General features: G+C 44.5%; 1 protein-coding gene across 1 annotated transcript in view; it reads right to left on the bottom strand.

The window, feature by feature from the left end:
* Positions 1 to 14,809, bottom strand: part of itpr3 (inositol 1,4,5-trisphosphate receptor, type 3) — a 129,384-nt gene that overhangs the window by 18,169 nt on the left and 96,406 nt on the right. The window contains exons 40-52 of the mRNA XM_085780810.1: positions 14,122 to 14,218; positions 13,266 to 13,441; positions 11,262 to 11,421; positions 8,125 to 8,342; positions 7,812 to 8,012; positions 7,559 to 7,669; positions 5,057 to 5,152; positions 4,830 to 4,931; positions 4,611 to 4,694; positions 4,414 to 4,524; positions 3,680 to 3,872; positions 3,333 to 3,452; positions 2,650 to 2,822 (exon numbers count right to left, since the gene is read on the bottom strand). Coding sequence (XP_085636936.1) covers positions 2,650 to 2,822; positions 3,333 to 3,452; positions 3,680 to 3,872; positions 4,414 to 4,524; positions 4,611 to 4,694; positions 4,830 to 4,931; positions 5,057 to 5,152; positions 7,559 to 7,669; positions 7,812 to 8,012; positions 8,125 to 8,342; positions 11,262 to 11,421; positions 13,266 to 13,441; positions 14,122 to 14,218 — 1,842 coding nt within the window. The remainder of the gene's footprint in view (positions 1 to 2,649; positions 2,823 to 3,332; positions 3,453 to 3,679; positions 3,873 to 4,413; positions 4,525 to 4,610; positions 4,695 to 4,829; positions 4,932 to 5,056; positions 5,153 to 7,558; positions 7,670 to 7,811; positions 8,013 to 8,124; positions 8,343 to 11,261; positions 11,422 to 13,265; positions 13,442 to 14,121; positions 14,219 to 14,809) is intronic.

Below are 14,809 nucleotides of genomic sequence, written 5' to 3'. Positions count from 1 at the left end.
AACAGAAACACAGCAGGGCGTCACACTGACCTTCGCTTTCAGGTAGATTCAGTACCATGTACCCTTTAATTTAACCAACTAGTAAATAGAAATGCAAATGCTTTATTCTACATTATGAACACATCACTCTGGATCATGATTAAACTGCCGCTACATTAGTTATTCAGCTCAGGTGCAAATGTTAATTTCACAATTTAAAAAATCAATATTGGATCATTCGACTGAAAATCATAACTGGAAAAATAGTTTTACTCAGTCTCAAGCTCACTGAGGTTTTACTAAAGTTTTCATATCCAATTTATAATGTTTCTATTTCCTCATTAAATGGTTCCCGGGTGTTGGAGTACAAATACTTGGGTGTCTGGATAGACCATAAATTGTCTTTTAAAGGGATAGTTCAACATTTTGGCAAATTGGCCCATTGCCATAATCCCTATAGTCATAGCAGTAGGTTTGTTACCTTTAATTGTCGGTGTAAGCTATTTTTAGAACGGCGGAGCGGAGCGGCAGGCTGCTCAGGGCTATGCTATGGAAGCTAATGGGATTTCTTGGTTTCCCTCATCAAACTCCTCAAATACACAATCCAATAACTCAAAAACGCTGTCGTGGACAAGTTCTGACCTGCACATTCACCACGCTATGAGATAATAACAGAACGTTACCAGACAGAGTTGTTTTAGAGGTAAATTCATGCAAAACCGCTGATGCGCGTTGCGTTCAGGGACAGTTTTTCAGCAAGCAGACTCTGTATTTACCTCGAAAATGGCTCCATTTCGTAACATTCTGTTATTATCTCATAGCGTGGTGATGTGATGTGCAGGTCACAACTTGTCCACGAAAGCGTTTTGGAGTATTTGATGAGTTTGATGAGGGAAACCAAGAAATCCCATTAGTCTCCATAGCATAGCCCTGAGCAGCCTGCTGCTCCGCTCCGCCGTTCTAAAAATAGCTTGCACCGACAAATAAAGGTAACAAACCTACTGCTATGACTGTAGTGATTATGGCATTGGGCCAATTTGCCAAAATGTTGACTATCCGTTTTCATATTGACAATCTTGTCTGCAAGCTGCGTCAGAAGGTTGGCTTCTTGTATAGAAATAAATCCTGTTTCCCAATGCTCTGTAGAAAAGGATTGTGGAAGCAACTCTTCTTTCCACTCTAGTCTATAGTGATGTCATTTACAGTATGCAGCTGCATCAACCCTGAAATTTTTGGACTCCGTCTACCATACTGCACTAAGATTCATTACCGGTGCCAGCTATAATACCCATCATTGTCTTCTGTATAGCACTACTGCTCTGACATCTTACAATGAGGCAAGAGGCTCACTGGCTACTGTTTATCTTTAAAGCACTTCTCTGTAAATCTCCAGACTACATCTCCTCTTTGTTAGCCCCGCATGCTAATGATTATCCCACCCGACACAATGACTGAGTTCTCCTGGAGCTGCCCTACAGCCGAACAGACTTGGGCAAAACTGCCTTTTCTGTAGCCGCTGTGCGATCTTAACACATTGCAAGGCCCTTTGAAGTTGGCTTTTCCACCTTCCCTAGACGGATTTAAGCACCTTGTTTCCCAACAGTGTGAGATGACATGTTCTTGCTTTGACTGATTAATTGTAAATTGTTCTGCTCGCTTTTTGTGATTTCTGTTATTGTGCACTCAGCTCCATTGAAAATGAGGGTCTCCCTCAATGGGCCCTGAGTTATAAATACAGGTTTTGAATTGAATTTTCTTTTTCTATCCACCACTTTATTTTCCCATGATCCATTGCGTCACATCACAACGGAAGTCGGTTTTAGTAGCATTCTAGCGAGCGGCTAACTGGTAGCGTTAGCCACCGGTGTAGGTACTAAATGTGGGGGCTCCGGCCTGCCAAAACCGTTTTGACTAAATCTGATGTTTGTTAAGTCTATAAAACGAATTATTGAACAAACATTACTATTTCTGTGTGCACGTTTTTGTAATTAGTCATGGTTATCATAGTTGTTAGCTTTGCTGCTGCTGACAGCTAAGTTACTGACAGCTAACAGCAGCAGCAAACTAACGTTAACATCAGGACGTCAGCTGTTAAAACCCTCCCGTTGTCGGACACGACATGAAACTACTCCAGTTAGCTCAATCATGTTGGAACTAGGATATCGGCTAAAAAAAAATATTTTTTTCATGGGCCATTTATTGAGTTATTGTTTATTGACACTGCTAACGGCTAACAGCTAACGGTTAGCCCAGCTAATCTAAAATGTTTGTTCAACAATTCGTTTTATAGACTTCATAAACATCAGAGTAGTCGCAACGGTGATATAGTGACGTGAAAATGTGATATAAAGCTAAAAATAATAACAATAATACATTTTATTTGGAGGCGCCTTTCAAAAGGAGTGGAGGCATCATAGCAGCAATATGAAACCTTGTCCGTATTGTTCTCATTAAAATTAGGTGATGATTATAAATAAAGTCATCACGGCCAATGTCTATGCTATCAACAATACAGTAACGGTGGAATGGAGTGTCATGGCGACACCCAGCGTCATTCTCCGGAAAGTGGTGGATAGTAATGTTTATAGCTGTTCAGAGTAGAGAGTGACACATTTCCAGACTTTCACCCATGTGTAATATTCATGCTCTCAGTGACATAATGTTTCTCACGTTGAGCGAGCCGAGCAGGATGAGGGTGTTGCCGATGCCGAGGTGGTAGATGGATCTGAGGATCAGAGCCAAGCTCAGAGGCTGGAGGCCGTAACGCTGAGAGAACAGGCACAGGACCGACAGACCGGTCAGGATCCAGAAGAGCATCAGCAGCAGATTGTCGTCTATCGCTCCTACAGCGGGAGAGAGCACAGGACCATGAAAATCCACTTTACAGCCACAGGTTTAAAGATGCTGCTTGAATAAAAATGACAAGGGATATATGAGAACTGAATTTATAGTAGTACTGAGAGTACTTGTGGAACTAGTAATGGTACTTTCAGTTGTTGTAATAGTAATTTCAGCATTATTAATGGTGATTGGAGTAGTTGTAATAGTAGTAGGCTATGTGGAGGATTAGTAATGGTATCAGCAATAGTACTAATAGTATCTTGAGTAGTGGTAATAGAGCTTTGCAGTAGTAGTGCTTGCTGTAGTGGTAACACTACTTGCGGTAGTATTAAGCTATTTGCATTATTAGTAACAGTACTTGCAGTAGTAATAACAGTAACTGCAGCATGTGGTAGTGTTAATAGTACTAATGGTAGGATCAGCAGTGGTAGGAATAGTACTTGGAGATGTAGTTACTGCAGCAGTAACACACGCAGCACTAATACTTGCAGTACTAATACTTGCAGTAGTACCTTGTCCTGAGTCATAGGGGTAGAAGAAGGCGATGATGAGGTTGATGAAGACAGCGAGATTAAAGGAGATGGTTCCCCACAGACTCATCCTCCTGGAGAACCAGTACAACACCGGCATACCTACACACACACACACACACACACACACACACACACACACACACACACACACACACACACACACACACACACACACACACATTTCTGTCATCTATAAATTCACATGAGGTAAAGAAAAGTGTTTTTTTTCCACAAAACATGAAATAATTTGATTTATAAAACATCCAGAGAATATTTTTGTAAATCTTCATCAAGGTGTGTGTATGTGTGAGTGCGTGCTCCCTCACTCCTCAGCTTCTTCTGCCACTCCATCTCTCCATGCAGGAAGGAGGTTTGTTCAAAGAAGTGTGTGACCTTTGACCCCTGCTCGTCCTGCTCTGTGGTGTTGAACACTCTGGTCTTTGACTCCTCAGTCAGAAACTCACAGATGGGATGGACAGGAAACACGATCTGCTCCATGCTGCGGTCATCACGGACAATCTGAGCACAGAGACGGCTCGTTACAGTGACACAGCTCTTAAAGGAGACATATTCCGCCCCTTTAACACAAATTAAAAGTTCCCAGGTGTCTTAAAGACATGTCTGGTCTGGTCAAAATCCCCCAAGGATCAAACATCACGGCTCTTTTCATCCTCTCTAAACAGCCCTGTTCAGAACGGCTGGTTTCAGTGCCTGTCCCTTTAAATGCAAATGAACAACTGCTTGCCCCGCCCCTTCTACTGGTACCAGGTAGGGGTGGGATTATGCAAATTAGAAAACTAGTTACATCATTGTCAGACAACTGAGGGAACAGTTTGTAAAACCACATGGATTTCAACCTAGGGAGCCTGAAAATTACAGATTTTTTTGTCAATTCTCACATTTTGGGGACCAGAAGGCAAGACAAACACCTAAATATATGTTAAAGAGTCTTCAAAAAGTGATATTTCCATAATATGTCCCCTTTAAAACAGATTTTTTTCTCCATGTTTTGACAACATATCAGCCTTGTTTTTAGCATTAGCATTAGCAGCACCGCTACCTCTATCTGAGATGTCAGCTGTTCGTAATACTCGAGCGGATCCTGCTCTACCACAGCAGCTGGAGCTGTGGACTTCAACATCTGGGACAGGGGGCGGTTGTTGAGGTTGAGCTGCAGACACACAAACATCAGCGTTAGACCTGTGCAGGGCTGCTCCAGCATCACTGCATCACTGTCGCTGCTGGATGTGTGGTTACCATGGAGGAGATTCCCTCCTCGCCCTCTTTATTCTTCTTCAGTGGCTTCAAGAGGTTCTGCAGGATTTTGTTGTGCCTGGCCAACTGACAACAAACACACACGAGACCACAAAGAATTCAATTTTTTTTTGGTTTTGAATCTTTATCTCTACAGTATGAACTCTAAAAACTCTGTTAGCAAAAGGGGGCGGAGCCACTGCAGAGCTCATGTTCAGTCACCTGTTGAGCCAGGATGTAGATGTTGTGTCCCACTTCTCTAGGAGAAACCTCCACGTCTTCACACTCACTCTCCTGATGGTAGGCCTTCTTTATCACATCCATCTGTATACACACACACAAACACACACACATAATTACAATACATTTTAACACAGATCACAGACAGAGACACAAAGACGAGGGAGGACTGAAGTGATGGAGGACAGGAAGGAGGGAGATGCTCTGACCAGCTCCCGCGGTCGGAGGTTGAACAGGATCCTCTCGGCATTCTCGCTGTCGTGGCGACTTTCCATCAGAGCCAGCAGCAGCTTTGAGGCGTTGTCCTAGCAACCAGAGAGACAACAGTAGGGGTAAAACATCTGGATTGAACACAATGCCACTTCATTGACTCCATTGCTCCATCATTGACAAACACAACGTAGTAGTACAGTTGTATGTGCATGTCTGTCTTTAATAAATACCTTTATTTTCATTGATAGTTATACAGTATATATGTGTGTGTGTGTGTGTGTGTGTGTGTGTGTGTGTGTGTGTAAACAATATAACTAAGTTAACGGAAGAGATTGGGACAGACAGACGTCTGACTGATTGTATTATTTGTAGCATACATCAGTTTTAGTTCTTGGATTAAAAGGGATATTTCCTACCCCTGTCTTTAATTGGTAGAGACGGTAAAAATGAACCTACTACCTAGGCTTCTCTTTTTGTTTCAATCCCTCTCTATTAGAGTACCCGCTTTCACTTTAAAAATGTTAGATAAACTAATCTTAACATTTATATGGCAAAAGAAGAGACCAAGGGTGCAATAGGAGAATTTGCCAAAATGTTGAAATATCCCTTTAAGCCTGACAGTGGTGCAATGCATTATGGGTAAATTAAGACTTTTCTCAATATAAAAATATGGCCAAATGAGGAACCACTTTTGACATCTGACTTTGAAGTATGATGCCTACATTTTTTAGTTAAAACACTCTGACTTGCATTAGACTTAAAGGAGCATTATCGCAAATCCAAATTCTTAATTCGGCCACTAGATGGAGCCAGGCGGAGCATATCAGATATAAACAAGTGGGCAGCTGTCAGAGAGAGAGAGCAGCCTTGTTTAGTCCCCCACAACCCCTCCACCCCCCCCCCCCTCCCTCCCTCCCCCGTCCTCCCTCCTCCCTACCTCCCTCCTCCCCCCTCCTACCTCACCAGGCTGAATGAACGTGCAATCGCGGGAAAGGAAAAAGAAAACTCGCTAGTGGAAGCGGCAGCTCTACGCGCACAACCACAACAACGGCAACAACAGCAACTGCAACTTCCTCCTACGAATGTACGATCGTTGGTGTGACGTGCAGACCGCAGTGGGACGACTCCTCAGTCCATGAGTTTCATGTCTCAGACCGGATCATGCAGCTGCAGACACACACACACGTCTGTGTGATCACGTCTGGAGAGAAGCAGCCTCTCGCGGTTAATAATGTGCTGTTAAAATATAACGCTGAGAGGACAGCTGAAGAAAGACACAGGGACGTGGAGACAAAGTGTTCTACCGAGCGATTCAGTGACTGTAAGCAGCCTAACACTGCTACATTACAATTTACTGTTGCATTTTTCCGGTTCGGAGGTCGGATTTGCGAGTTCCGAGTGCAATCGAACGCAGCAAGCGCCCGGCCGGCTTGGATCATAACAAAGACAAATTCTGCATTTGCCCCACGGACACTATACTGTTGGCGATTTTTTTTGTAAATTTAGTTATGGCTCCCCCCGACCTATCTTTTGCATATTTCAGCTTATTTTATGCTATTACTGCTGTATTTGCGATAATGCTCCTTTAACTATGCCACTGAACCAACACTGACACAGACTAGTCTCTAAGGGTGCTTTCACACCTGCAGTGTTAGTGCGCACTAAATTTAGATCGCACTAAATTTGGTCCCGTTTGGGTCAGTGTGAAAGCACATCGCACTCTAATGCACCAGAACTAGTGCGGCCTGAGGAGGTGGTCTCGTCTCGTCTCGGTTCGGCTCCAGCTGAACTCTGGTGCACTAGTTGATGTGTGAAAGCAACCGCACTCTGGTGCGAGCCAACTGCCAGGCGAACTCAACAAGTTTGAGCTAAAAGGGCTCCCGTAGTCGTTGACAACGGGTTAACGCAGCGGGGAGACGCCCGGTGCTCCGGTCCTACGCAGCTCTGTCCCCACAAACGAAGCAGCAGCAGCAGCAGCAGCAGCAGCAGCAGCAGCAGCAGCAGCGGGGCAGCCGGTCGCTGCGTGTCCGCTGAGTCCGCTCAGACACCGACAGGTCGGCGGCTCCGTCCCTTGTGTCCGTGGAGCAGCTGGTTACCGTGGTTACCGAGCAGCAGAGGTCCGCCCGTGTTTAACGTTTAACCGGGAACTAACGGGACCGAGCTGGGTGAACGCAACCGGAAACCAGCCAGAAGTACCAAACAGAGTTATACATGCAAACAATATAGAAATAAATGACCAGAGCTACTAACAACCGGCCCTACTGGAGTCTCCATCATGAAAGTTTTATCAATCAGCGCTTCCAGATTTCAGCCGGTAGTCATGGAGACATGATGCTCTCCAAGTTTGGTCCCAAGTGACAAAAAGCAGGTGTGAAAGCCGCACTAACTGAAAAAATGATACAATGTATCATTTTAACATTTGGAGCGCACTAAACACGTGTGAAAACACCCTAAGTGTCACTGAAACTGATCCCAGAGCTGCTGGAACGATAACGCACCTTCAGCTGCAGCACCATCTCCATCTGGTAACGACACAACGGGCTGATGTCGTTGAGGATCAGAGCCGTGATGATGTCGATGCCGTTGGACTCGTGGGTCACGATGCACGTCTAGATCACACACACACACACACACACACACACACACACACACACACACACACACACACACACACACACACACACACACACAAACGTGTTAATGATGAGTCTACCTGCCTCTACACCCCTCCCTTCTCTGTGCTCTGCTGACCTGGTTCTCCTGGCAGGGGCCCTGACAGTACTCTGTGAGTGTCTCCAGGGTCTGGATGATGAGGTGGACGTTTGATTCGTTGATGTACAGGCCCAGAAGGCCGAGGCCTCCGGTGGTGCTTCCACACATGATGTCCAGGAACTGAAGCGTCTCACACACCAGGTTGTAGTTGGTCTTATTGTTCTGGCACCGTAGGAAGTTCTGGAAAGACGCACAAAAAAAGGCTTTATCTCATTCATTCTTCCTCACACTGAGTTCTGGTTTTTGGTCAGGTTTGCAGGTCCTGGTTGTTCATGAGTGAGGAGAAACTAACCTGCAGGTCGTGGTTGTGGTTCTCACAGAGCAGCTGGAGGAACCTCAGAATTGGCTTCATGATGGTGACGGCCGGCCCCATCTCCATCTCCACCTCCTTCTGCTCCGCCGCTGGCTGAACTGGAAGTGCGGATGAGGCTGCAGCCGGTGCGATGGACTGACCCTGGACCAACAATGGGTGACCTCCTGAACCAGGAAGTACCAATGCTGTAGAACCCCCTGTTGCAAAAAGTCAGTCAGTTCATTCACTCTAAGGGCTCTAATTTCATGGTGCAACACAGGGTGGCGCAGCGCAGCGCAGCGAATTTGGTAATTTGGTAGACCGCGGTGCGCCGAGATGGGTGTGGCGGCGTACTGTACTGAATCTGTATTATTATCTATTGTACTGTAAACTGAATGCTGCTATTTTATAACATGCTTTTGTTTTTTATTGTTACTGTATTTGTCCCAGGGAACATCTATGTATGGGACAACGGATGGAAATTAGCCTGTGGCTAAAATCCGACTTGTTTACGATTTTATGCTTCGTTCATGAACATGCACTGTCCCACCTCAAATAAATTGAATTGAATTGAATTGAATTGAATTGAATTGAATTGAATTGAGCAGGGGGAGGTGTCGACAGATTCATCTTGGTGCAGTGACAATTTCGTGACAAAAGGCTGCGCTGAGAGTGCGCCGAAAGCTTGCCAGCTCCAACCTGGTCTACTCTCAGCGCAAGGCGAAGCGCAGCCAGCGCAGTGGTAGATTGGCTGACCGGCGTGCAGTGCGCACACGTCACCAAGACCTCACAGGCAGGTTTCCACAGTTCCAGGCACATTTAAATGCAATAGGAAACAATCACAAAAACCACTATTTAATGTAACTATCTGAATCAGCACATAAACTTATACCTATATTGATTGTCCCGTCACACTGATGACAGATCAAAGGCTGTCGGCATGCGTAATGGAAACTCAGCCTGACTGAATTAACACAGATGAAACCAGGGAGGGACTGGACAAAAAAGCAGCCGTGGATGTCCCAAGAGCAGGACAGTGAGGGTGGATGACTGCATGTTGAGACTACGCACTGTGCTGTTGTGATGATCTGCTTTATTATTTATTTACTTATTAATTTATTTGCGGGTGAGCGGCCGCATCGTCACGCGGCCATAACGAAAAACTGAAAACAAATAAACGATAATCTCTCTCAGCAAACCACAATCAGCCTCGGCATCAGATAGTGAGCAGATATTGACATCTCCCATCTCAGGTAAATTCTAAAGAAAAAAGAAAAAGAGAGACGCTCCGTGATGCCTCCTTTACGCACAGCTGTTTCTGATTGCATTCCCGTTATGGTATTTGTTTATGTTGTGATCTGTGCATACGAGTTTAAATATACTTACTTAAAAGGATAGTCCACCCAAAATTCAAATTGCACTCATTATCCACTCCGTCCAAATCTCGCGCGATTTGCGCCGGCGTCAGTGCGATTACTGACGCCGGCGCAAATCGTGCGAGATTTGGATGGACCAGAGTCCGAGGAGCTTCCGCTACAAACAAGCTTGAAATATAGACTTATTTAATTTTTTTTGGAACAATTTCATATTTCGGGGCTTCAATACAAGACAGACATCACATACGAGCAGCATGGAGGTATTTGGATGTTTTTTGGTGTGTCTTTTTGTTACGAAGACAGTTGGTATCCATTTGCAACCGTTATATGGACATGCACTGCTACGCCGAGACCCCCTGTAACTCAGAGAAGCCAAGGAGGACTCTGAAACTTCTCCCAGCCCTTAGGCCGCGTTCAGACTGCCAGCCAAAATCCGATTTTTAGCCCATCCAGATTGGAACTGGATGGCTCTTTTTATGTCTGAACAGTCCCAAATCACATGAAATCCGATTTTTGCAAAACGGATCGAAACCACCTCCAGGAGGTAGTTTCAGATCGCATTTGGACAGATGCGTCTCAGTCTGAACAGCTCCAAACACTCAGATCGGTTCTGACTGTCCGTGACGTCACTCTCCGCGGCGCTGTCACTGTGTTACAGGTCCCGTATGGTCCTACCGTGTTGTCGGCGACAGGAGTGACGGCGACGGCGCGCTCCAGCTCTGGGGTGCTGGAGTTTCCCGTCTCTGTGGCTGCACACGCACACACGCACACGCACACACGCACACACGCACACACACACACACACACACACACACCAGTCTCTGGTACACGTACACACACACCAGGCGGGCTGAGGTTGAAACTAGCGGGGTAGTGCGGCTGCAGCACCGGGCAGATCACTGTGCTGCAGCTGATCTGCCCGGTGCTGCAGCCGCCGCGTCCGCGAGGCATCGCCTGTCACATACGGCGGAGCCTCCGCTCCGACGTCGTTGCTACAGCAACCTGTCAGATGGGTCAATAATGAATGTGGCCCAGTCTGAACAGAGCCAAATGCGATTTGGACACTTGCTAAAAACAGTGTGGACAGTCAGCCCTAAAAATCGGATATGAGAAGGAATCAGATTTGAATCAGATATGCCTGCAGTCTGAACGCGGCCTTAGTCTACATGAGGGTGAGTAGATAATGAGTGAAATTTGAATTTTGGGTGAACTATCCCTTTAATATGAGTGTCTTTATTAGTGGAAAAGGGGTGTGTGTTTTTTTTTTTTTTAGACTGGGTAGTTCTCAGTATGTCAGAGCAAACCTGGGTAACAATATCAGTAACCTCCTCCCTGCGAGCTTGGACCTCCCAGACCAGAACATCAGTTTCCTCCTGGGAGAAGTTTGGCCGTCTCACTGCTGTCTCCTTTTTCCATGGTGAAATTAAACTTCCGCCTCGCCCGCAGTGCATTTAAAAGCTCATTTGATTAGTGAAGAACGGACTCGGCTGTGTTAAACCCACTCCACGCCTTCTCTCCTCCCTCTTTGCCACTTGCGCCGGTGGGAGGGAAGGAAGCGGGATTGCGCCACGCCGTGCACGAAAACTGCAAACTGCGCCTGGATACACCCTGTGCGCCACGCCTGCGCCTGGTCTACGAAATTAGAGCCCTAAGTCTGAAACCTTGGCACCGTTGAAAAGATTCACCCTCAATGAACCAATGAACCAGCAGAACAAACAGATCCAAACTGAAACCTCATCACCATCAGACTTCACATCTCACCGTTCTCCAGCTCCTTCTCGTTGGCCTTGTGCGTCATCTCTCCAACGTTGACAGACACTGTAGCTTTGATGTCAGTCTGAGCTTCTTTCATCCGGTCGTGAAGAACCTTGAAGAACTTCTCCGACTTGTTGTCGCCCATCATCAGTTTATAGAACGAGTTCTGCGGGAGAAAGAAGCCGGGTCAGTGTCCAGATCTCAGTCATGCTTTGGTTCTCCCCCTCCATGCTGCCCTCAATATATAAGGTTTTTTGTTCAAATTCTTTCCTGGCTTTAGAAAAAAGTTGTCAAGAAAAGACTGTGTAGGACAGTTGGAAGATCTGGGGAAAAAAAGCTACAAAATGTGAATACTGAGTTGGGATTATTGTTGAGAAAATCTGTGCAGGTTGTTGGTGTGACTGTGTCTATGTTTATCATATATATTTATTTCATGGTGTTCTAATTTGCTTTATTTACTTACATACATGTTTAATTTCTCTATTTGTCTGAACTTGATTTATATATTTATCCTTCTGATTGACACTTTCAATAGTGCTCCACTGGGGTCCAATATCATATTAAAAACCCCTGAAATGAGCATAATATATATATAGCGGAAAGGTGAAATCCGGCAAACTGATTGGTTGTTAACTGTGATATAATGAGCGTATACCACAGCAGTAATTCTAAAGCCTTATCACAGCATATCAGTCTGCATCAGGGAAGTATGAATGGAAGTTTGTTATTGATGACAGAAACTGTGACAGTAGGTAGCAAAAGGTCGCCAGTGTTTCACCTCTGGGGAGGGTTAACAATGGAAGAGCGGATTGAGCCGTGACTTTCTCCTGAAAAAACGCTGAGGAAAAGACGACATGCAGAGGTGGGACTATTTTTTTTTTTTACAGTGGGGCTATTTTATTAGATAATTATAATGTATTTCTGCAACTACATAAATTGATGGTGTATTGCTCTTTCATATTATTGGTAACCATTTTATAAAAGCAAATTTACGTCGGGCAGAAGAACGGCCCTTAGCTGTGGTATAATGAGTGTATGTCACGGACTGGAGTGATGTATTGCTGTATTGCTTAAATATATACACTGCAAAAACTCAAAATCTTTCCAAGAATATTTGTCTTATTTCTTGTGTGCGAGCCTTTTCCTCCTGTTGCTCTCAAATGTTTTTTGGCCTACGCACCTGAAAAGAGGATGTTTTTGGACAGTGAGCAAGAGCGCAAACACCTTTTCTCCTTCTTATTTCTTGTCAAAATGTCTCATTTCGGGGTGGTGTGTGGCGCAGTGGTTAAAGCGGCCGCCCCATGTAGAGGCTATAGTCCTCAACACAGGCGTCCCCGGTTCGAATCCCGCATCGGGCAGACCTTTCCTGCATGTCATTCTCCCTCTCTCTGCCTCCCCCTTTCCTGTCTATCTATACTGTGCTATCCAAAAAAGCCAAAAAATATATACTTTAATAAAAAAGAAGTCTCATTTCTATTCAAAACTAATCTATTTCCACTTAAACTAAGACTCATCACCTAAAAATTAACTTGTTTTTAGATCATTTTCACTTGTTTCAAACACATTTTTATTTGAAATAAGTAGAAAAATCTGCCAGTGGAAGCAGTTTTTTGAGCTTGTAATAAGAAAGAAAAACTTGCTCCACTATCAGATTTTCCTACTTAATTCAAGTGAAAATATGTTTGAAAAAAAGTTAAAAGTGCCTAAAAACAAGCTACTTTTTAATGCAATGAGTCTTATTTTAAGTATAATGAGATTGTTTTGACTAGAAATGACATTTTTGACTAGAAATAAGAGCACGTCTTTCATGGCTGAGTGAGTTTAACTTCAGTACCAATAACTGCCACATGCCGTCACTTCTCCTCACTGGTACCTCGTGACTGTGACTGTGACTATACAGTACCTCCGTTACATATACTATATATATACACACAATATTTTTTTTTATATTTGCTTATTTAGCTATGTCCTTGATCTCATCTCCTGTTCTGCATGGAGCTGTGTTCTCACCTGGATCTCAGTGTTCCCTCCCTCCAGCAGACAGATGGCCAGCTGGATGCTCTCCTGGAAGATCTTGTCGTTCTTGCTGCTCATCACCAGATCTGTGAACAGCTTCGTTCCTCCTTCTCGGTCCAGTCGACACTGAATGGTCGCCACCGCCGCCCAGTCCCGCTCCTGCTCCGCGCCTGACACACACACACACACACACACTGGAGTCAGCTGTCAGTCTCTGTTGGATTGACTTTAATGTTGATTAGTGTTTGTAGCTTCATCGTTTAATAAGATACTGATAGACAAAAATGGCTTTCCAAGAGAACTGAGCCCAAATGTTTGAAGACTTTAACTCTGAAGGTGCAACAGTAATAGCCTCGTAAACCAGCCTCTCGCGGAAATGCATTTCATTTCATTTCTCGGGAGAGTCTGGCCTCATCCCCCCTCTAAGCGTTTGGGGTGGGCGGGAGCTGGGCGGGACGGTTTAATATCTTTGGTAGTAGCGTTGACAGACAACCCCATTCAGCCAATCAGCAAGTTGGTGTAGCGACTGGGCTTTGCACCAGTCGGTCCCTGATTGGCCAACGTGCTGTGTCAATCACAGCGGGCGACGCTGATTGGCTCGGCCTTCTGAGGGTTTCAGTCCAAACGCTTAGAATGGGGATGAGGCCAGACTCTCCCTCAGAATGAAATGAAACGCACTTCCACGAGAGGCTGGTTTACGAGGCTACACCAGTAAAGTACTGAGTTTGCATTAACATCAAACAGAGAAGGTAGAGTACTAAGAGTACAGTGATGATGAAACTAAAAATGACAGCTTAGATATTAACTGTGGTCAGTGTGAATAAGTGTGAATGAGAGTGAATGAGTGAACCTGCAGCTCCGATCTCTACCAGGTCGTTCTTCTGGTTGTTCTTCTTGTTGTTTGGAAACAAGTAGTTCTGCAGTAAAACTTTCCTCAGTGCGATTCCCTGCAGTAACACAAAGCAGCATCAGAGTCGCCTCCTGGTTCATCATTTAAGATCATCTTATTATAAATCTTATTAAAAATGATACCATTACATTTTGATTTGAGTCAAATCAGACAATCATGGTTATTCTGGAAATTCAAATGTCCTCTCACGCAAAAGTCAAACAGATATCAGAGTCCATCAGTTTCTCTTTTCATACTGAAGCTAGAGGGCACTACAGCTCCTGATTGCAACCAAAGTGTAAGCATCTATTTACTGTATGAGACTTAATTGGAGATGCACGATAACTATTTTTTAAAACCGATACCGATAACTTTCTGCTTCAAAAGGCCGATGCCGATGCCGATAACCGATAACATACCTGGAGATAAGAAAGACTAGTAAGGTAAGATATATCATGACATCAATACTATAAACAAAACCAAAAACAGTTCTGACTAAATGAAGATATTCTATAAGCAAACCTTTCAAACATTTGAAATCAATCAAAAAAAAAAAAGTTTAAAGGATTTTTGCTTGGCTGGTTCCATACAAATGAATAACTTTTCACTAAAGTAAATGAGGCTGTGTAGGTACTAAGCAGATCCTAGA

This window comes from Trachurus japonicus, chromosome 7 (genome assembly GCF_045865225.1).
Source record: "Trachurus japonicus isolate A0001 chromosome 7, Traja_1.0".
In the NCBI taxonomy this organism is placed as follows: domain Eukaryota; kingdom Metazoa; phylum Chordata; class Actinopteri; order Carangiformes; family Carangidae; genus Trachurus; species Trachurus japonicus.
This window is presented reverse-complemented; position numbering and strand designations above follow the sequence as displayed.